This window comes from Penaeus chinensis, chromosome 34 (genome assembly GCF_019202785.1).
Source record: "Penaeus chinensis breed Huanghai No. 1 chromosome 34, ASM1920278v2, whole genome shotgun sequence".
In the NCBI taxonomy this organism is placed as follows: Eukaryota; Metazoa; Arthropoda; class Malacostraca; order Decapoda; family Penaeidae; genus Penaeus; species Penaeus chinensis.
Window position 1 is genome coordinate 33,166,249 of NC_061852.1, and position 7,435 is coordinate 33,173,683.

General features: G+C 44.5%; 1 protein-coding gene across 1 annotated transcript; it reads left to right on the plus strand.

Annotated features, from left to right (window-relative positions):
- The first annotated feature begins 6,157 nt into the window (after positions 1–6,157).
- LOC125043720 lies at positions 6,158–6,743 on the plus strand. Its single transcript, XM_047639957.1, has 2 exons — positions 6,158–6,348; positions 6,431–6,743. Exons 1-2 carry the CDS (start codon positions 6,158–6,160, stop codon positions 6,741–6,743), a joined length of 504 nt encoding a protein of 167 aa, XP_047495913.1.
- Positions 6,744–7,435: the final 692 nt, after the last annotated feature.

Consider the following 7,435-nt stretch of genomic DNA (forward strand, 5'->3'; position numbering starts at 1 on the left):
GACTGGGAAAACAAAGTTGAAGAAAGCTGTATATCTGGTGGGCATAAGAAAAGGCCAGAAAATTTAAAGTCGTGAATTCAGTGAATTCAACATTCAAAGGCCAGCAAGAAGAGGTGGTAGAAGCGGCTCCTCGAAGCCTACAGCCGGTAAAAGAAAACCGCTGCTTCAGGATTCCTCCCGGCAGAGGCCATACTCCAGGTAAAACACCCAGAGGAGAGGGCCTCACTTGAGAAACGAGAAGGACATAGGCCACCAACGTGGGTCCAGAAACTCTTCACCCTCTCAGGAAAAGGCCACTCCCAGGCAGACTGTTTTAAACTAAAACACTGCAATAAGAAAGTCCACACACAGAAAATTTGCAGGGAAAGGATTGCCGACCAACGTCAAAAAGACCTGGTGAATGTTATCACAACCAATGGTTAGGAAACTCTGACCACATTAAAATCAGTAAAAGCCCAAATTCACTTTCGGCCACCGTCAATCCATATACAAGATTTCATCCTTACCAACATTTTCAGTCATATCAACCAAACCATTCCTTGACGTATATCCAACTCCATACTCTCATAATGCACAGACAGGAGTATTCCCAAGGCAGTAGCAAAAATTGCGAATTACGAATAATTTCAGCAAATGTGAGAAGATTGCACACCAATGTTCGAGAACTAACTCACCAGTTTGTAAATAAACAGAAGGCCGACATTGTATTCACAGCTGAAACCTCCCTATATGACATTTCAGGATATTCAAACTGGATATGTAGAGATAGAAATACGCAGGGAGGAGGAATTGCACTGCTACAAAAAAAAAACTGCAACTAATAAGACCTTCTATGTCACAATCCTCCACCAATACATTTTCAGTGTATATAGTGGAGACAAGTACCTAAGTCTTTGTTCTGAAAATGTTGCACATCTTTCCACTTCATGTGCGACCGTTAATGGCTCTTGGCATCCCTCACATCGTGCTTCACTTCTAGCCATCATCGGCCCATGAGTCAGTCTTGTGTGTCCGATTCTCAGCCTTATTAATACAATTTTTAATTGTCGGTTGGGATGGATGCTGGTCACCCAACTCCCAAGGTCATCTCTATTCTCTCGCAGTTTGTTTCTAGAGGTATGCCTCGATTGTTTCCTCCATTTATGAAGAAGACAACTCCTGATGCTGGGTTTCAAGTCAGTGTGTGGGAGAGGAAAACGAGCATCACAGGGCTGAGTGGTAGCTGCCCTGGCCTTCTGATCAGCTCGCTCATTCCCAAAGATACCAACATGCGCTGGTACCCAACACAGAGTTATCTTTTTACGTGCAGACATCAGTGCAAGCCAATTTTGAACCTCCCTCACCAATGGATGTGATGAGTTTAAACTCTTGATTGCTTGCAAGGCACTATGAGAGTCACAATAAATTACAACAGAATGGTTCGTAAGATCTCTAGTCATCTTGACTGATGCAAGGATGGCTGTAACTCTGCAGTGAAAGTCGAGACTGATAGAGAAAGACTGCCACTGCTCACTGCTGCATACCCCAAACCATTTACAGATTTACAGTATATATTGCATATGATCCTTGGTACTTAAAGGTGTATTGAAGAAATCTCTCTCTAACTTCTGTTTCGGATCTCTCCCCTATGCCAATTCCGACCAAATCCAAATCCAGTTCTACTTGATTGGTCCAAGGGGGGAATTGGGGAGTTCTAACAGCCAGAACTTTAGTGAGATTTACATCAAAATCTTTTACAAGATTCCTCATTCTCTTACCATAGAATCGGCTATCCTCAAGGGAGTTGAAAACCAATCTGGATGTAGGAGATCCCGGAATCCTTTGTAGTCTCGTGTAGTAAATGAGCTTCATGTGGTCCCGGTGTAATGAAAGATGTGGTTCTTCACTCTCAGCATACAGGGACTCCACAGATGAAGACCTGAAAGCCCCTGTACAGATTCTGAGAGCTTCATTATGATCTGAGTCCAACATCCGGAGAACAGTGGGAGTTGCAGTTGAATAAGCCTCACATCCATAGTCAAGTTTACTATGAATAAAAGCTCGGTAAAGCCGCAAAAGCGTTGTGTGGTTTGCATCCCAAGATAGGTGCGAAAGAACCCGCAAAACACTAAGTGCTTTTGTAGCTTTGATGTGAGGCACCCATGTAAGCCTTGAGTCAAATATTAAACCCAAGTACTTCACCTCTTGGACAAAATGCAGTGAGTTTACTCCTAATTAGAGGGAAGGATGGAACTTTCCTCGTTTGTGGAAATGCATAGCCATGGTCTTGCTTGGAGAAAATTTGAACCCATGGTATGTTGCCCATTGCACTACCTGATTTATTGCAGTCTGCAAGTGTCCTTCCACATCCTGTAAGCTTCCTCCTGAGCAGTACAGGATAAAGTCATCCACATGCAGATTACATGAGACAGCACTTGGAACGACCTTTACCATGTCATTAATAACAATGGCAAACAGGGTCACAGTTAAGACACTCCCTTGTAGGTCTCCTTCCAGCTAATCTTCTAAGTTTGAGAAACTGTTTCCCACCCTCACTCTAAACTTCGTGTCGGTAAGGAAGCTTTGGTTTTAGAGGAGCATTACCTCTCTTCATGCAATGTCATACAGCTTCATGACTATACCATACTTCCAGGTGGTATCATATGCCTTTTCAAGGTCAAAGAAGACTGCTATCATGTGATGTCACTGTGCGAAGGAATTCTGTATAGCAGTTTCCTTCCTCAGAAGTGCATCTGTGGTCGATCTAAATTTTCTAAACCCATATTGATATGGGGTCAGCACGTTTTCCTTTTCTAGCAGCCATATCAACCTGAAGTTTACCATTTTCTCAATCAACTTGCCTGAACGAAATTGGTCTGTAATTCCCTGGCATAGATGCATCCTTGTCAGGTTTAGGGGCTGGAATGATTATAGCCTCTTTCCATGTTGATGGCACTGTTCTCTCCCTATAGATCCTATTTGAATAGGTCCAATAGGATTTTTTAGGAGCTCTCCGGTAAGTGAGATATCATTTTGTATGAACTATCGTCACTTCGTCTTACGGCAGAGCTGCAAAGCAGAGTCTATCTCCCTGTGCATAGATGGCAAGTTGAATGGAAGTTTTGCTGCGTTGCTACTGAAGAACGATATTGGGAAATGTTCCTGTTCAGCTCGAAGAGTGGACAATCAAGGCAGTGTAAGATACTCCAGAGATCTCTGCCATGGATTTTGCTAGCTCATTTGCAACATCTATTTTGTCTGTGAGGATTATGCAATCTATCTTCAGAGCAGGTGGTGATATGGATGTACTCCTTCCAGCGATTTTATGCACCTTGTCCCATACCCATGCTAAGGGGGTCCCAGAGTTAATCAAGAAGACATACTTCCTCCACGTCTGTCTAGCCTCCTCTGGCCTTGGCTTGGGTCTTCTTGTACTGGATCAAGGTTACATTGCTTGGGCATCATTTCAACTGCCTTAGTACAGCTTTTCTTGCTCTGACAGATCGACGGTACTGCCCGCTACTTCTGGAAATTGATGCCTCATGATGTGAAGTGATTAACAGCATCTTGAACACACTGGAAATCATTCACAGATCCTTGCAATACTGCAGTTGAGCTAAAAAGATTCCAGTCTGCATGTTAAAGTCATCATCTCTGCACTCCATTAGCTGGAATACCATTCACTTCCTCCAAAAGTATTGGAAAGTAGTATTGACAGGTAAATATTGGAGAATGTCCCAATTTGAATTTGGAAATGTGTGGGTGTGTTTGTTCTGTAAAACTGCATCTACCCTTGAGAACAAGGACTCCAAGGCCCTTCCTCAAGGGTTGCACAGAGTGTTTCCCCAGAGGTGATGCCGACCATTGAAGTCTCCCAAGAGTAGAAATGGATGAGGCAACTGCCCAGGTAAATCTTCTAAATCATCTATGTTGAGATTATGTGGAGGGAGGTAGATGGATGCAACAGTGTAAGGTCGTGTCAAGCCTATTCTCACAGATTTCACCTACAGTGTCATCTGCAGGTGGATGGCGTGAAACGGTATATCCTGATGTACCATCACTGCTACTCCTCCTTGAGGTTCATTATCAAAGGTTCCCCTCTCGGGGAAATTGGACGATTTTCCCTGGTCATAATCTCTTGTAGGTATACACAAACTGGATTACATAAAGCTATCAGATGTTGCAGTTCTTCCTATTTTGAGGAGTCTTTTGAACAGGCTCAGGATTCTTCTACCTGTGCAAAGCGTATAACTGAGCCTTTACTTCAGGGGCATTCTGCCTAGCAGCAGAGGCCCCTGTGGACGTGGTGGCAGCTGAAGCTGTCACCGTTGAGGGCTCAGGAGGCTTAACTGATGGCTCCAAAAACCTTACTTTGGGAGGAGGAGTTTTCTCAATAGACCCCTCACTCCTACTCCGTTTCTGGTGGAACAACTCACCAAAGGCAGTTTCAGCATTTGAGGACTGAGTTTAAAGGTAGTGGCAGAGTGTGTGGTGTTAGAAGCATTGGAGAGTAAGGGATGGCGGGAAGGAGGATGGGCTAGAACTGAGGCAAAGGACTTACCCGGCTGTGCAAACAGCACACGGGCACGCCGCTTTGCTTCTGCAAAACTAACTTTCTCCTTGCTCCTTATTACCAATACTTCTTTTTCAAACTTGTACCTTGCTTAGAAGAAGCTTCATGATCTTTGCAGTGGTAACAGCATATTGGACCTGGACAGTTGTCATCTCCTTGATGACCTGTTGTACCACACAACAGGTGTGTGTCCATTTTCTTTAAAATAGCAAGAGTTGGCTCCATGCCCATAACCCTGGCAGTGGAAGCACCACATAGGGTTGGGCACAAATGGCTTTACCTTGAGGTAACCGATTCAGGGAGGACTAACGATTCAAAAGTTAGAAGAGCTGGTGTCGACTGTTCCAAACCATCAACTTTCTTAAAACGTTTTACTGCTACTACATCAAAATTCTTTAGTTCTTCTAACAGTTTCTCCTCAGAATACCTCATTAGGTCTCGGGAAAAGACAATTCCCTTACACTGATTGCATGTTTTGTGAGGAGAACATGAGACTTGAGCCCCAGGAATGTCATATATCGCACACAGGCGGTCACTCTCGTCTGGTGACGAAACCTCAACTACCATCTCGCTGAGGATCACGTTGACATACCTCAACTATCTTCCTGTGTACTTCACAAATATCAAGATCCACGATTAATACACCATCAATGGTCTTCATACTAGGTATTAACTATATGATACACTTTCATATTTACCAGGTAAGATTTCCTTAATGGATTGAGGAGGACTTTTCTCCTTCTTACCTGGTTTGGGGGCTTGGGAACCATTACAATTCCCATTCTTGCCTTTGGAATCTGGTAAGGTTCCAGAGTGACAATATGTGATGTTCCAGAGGGATTGGCCAGAGGATTGCAAAGGCTGTCAGGGAGAGAGCAAGTTCTTTGTAAATTTGCAGAAATCATCCCATCATGGAGTCCAATGAGGGGAAACTATAGTTGGGGCTCAAATTTTCCCAACCGCCACAGGGGTAGTGAAGAAATATACGCAGTCACTATTACAGTGCTGATGGTAGTCGTGGGATCTATGCACTGCCGACTGGACAGTGCCTGCTTGACCCTAGCTATATTTGACCAGCCGATTGACTTGACCGGGCCTTGATCAAGCCACCCATCTAACCAGAATAGAGGACCAAAGAGGTGTGTTGCTAGCTGCAGGGTGCAATATGCAGCATCGCTCAACGTCCAGGACTCCTGTCTTCTGATAATACAGGACGCCACACATGGCAAACACGTGGGAGAGTTCTCCCTGGTCCAAGATGGAATGAACCAGGGGTGGGTGCACCATCCCCTCTCATAGGCCTTGGTGCACCAGGAAGTCATTTTGTCTCATCTCTCACGGGTGACCCCTCCAGTATGGATAGCCCTCTTGTCTGGCTCACCAGCTCATTGGGACCTTAAACCCACCCACCGTAGCAAGGCGGCTTCTGTTAGGGGAGCATTATTGTCAGAGAAAAGCAAGGAAACACAAAGGATGAAACTATCCCACCCTTAATAACAAAAGATGGGACACTTGCAGTAAGCTCTGAAGAAAAGACTGATGCACTGGCAAAGCATTTTGCAAATAAAATGACCATCCACACTACTCATCCTGAATAATGAGAAAATGAATAAGGTTACAACAAACGAGAAAGAAGTGAAGCTCCTGCGCAATGTAGACACGAGAAAAGCTATAGGACCTGACGGTGTTAACCCTCGGCTGCTTCAGAGGTGCACAAAAGAGCTGTCGTCTCTTCTCACATTAATTTTTAACACATGTTTAAGCTCCTGCAAATGGCCTACACCTTTTGAAACAAAGTAATGATGTCCCCATCTTTAAAAAGGGGGATAAATCCAGTCTAAAAAATTCCCGGCCAGTCTCCTTGATATCAATCATCAGCAAGATACTTGAAAAAATAACATCTTCCCAGCTTACAAACCACATCAACAAAAACCACCTTCTGTCTACCCGGCAAAATGCCTTTCGGAAGAAGCGCTCTGCTGCCGAACTGCTGTTACAGATGACTGCAGACTGGTCAGCTGCACTTGACTGCGGACAGCGCACTTATGTTCTTGCCATGGACATAGAGGGAACCTTTGATAGGGTATGGCACCTAGGCTTGTTAAGCAAGTTAAAAGCATTTGGAGTGGACGTCCTGGTCAATGTAAAACACTATGACATCAAAGCAGGTGTCCCTCAAGGAAGCATATAGGGCCCTCTGCTATGGAATGTCTTCCTTAATGATTTGCTCCACCTCATTTCTGAAGCCAAAACATTTGCGGATGATAGAACACTCTCCTTTAGGTATGAGCCTTGGGAACAGGATGCCGCCATAGAAAAAGTAATTGACAGATTCGCTCAAATATCTACTTGGGTGGAGAAATGGCAGGTTTCCTTTGCCCGAATAAAACCCAGCTTATGGTTGTCGCGAGGACGAACCGTGATTTCCAAGTTAACTTAAATGAGAAGAAAGTAAGACCACAAGAGGAAATTGAAATACTGGGCATCACACAAAAAATGACATTCAAAAGTCACATAGAAAGCTTGGCGAGAAAGACTTCGCAGAAATTTGTATCCCTGAGAAGAATCAGCTGGCTGCTAGACGGTGAAAAGAAGCTCCTCCTCTACAAGGCACTAATTCGCTCTTCACTCGAGTACTCCTGCCTCGGAGAGAAACAGACATCACTAGCCTCAAAATCTTGGATAGAAGACATGAAAGAGCGAAAAAAATCATCGAAAACAGGACCCAACAGTATCAAGTGAACCTCAACAGCCTTCAACACAGGAGAGATGTAGCTGGTTTGACGACGAGGTTCCGCATCCATCGCCAACACGTCCCGCACCTACAGCCAATGAGACTGCCAGGAAGACGAGCTGCAGGCCCCACGAGAACAGTGGAACTAG

Bases quoted from the DNA above. Each gene is read 5' to 3' on its own strand.
- LOC125043720 (XM_047639957.1), top strand. From the start codon at position 6,158: ATGAATAAGGTTACAACAAACGAGAAAGAAGTGAAGCTCCTGCGCAAT. The intron at 6,349-6,430 runs GTAATGATGTCC...ATCAATCATCAG, and splicing joins CCTACACCTTTTGAAACAAA to CAAGATACTTGAAAAAATAA.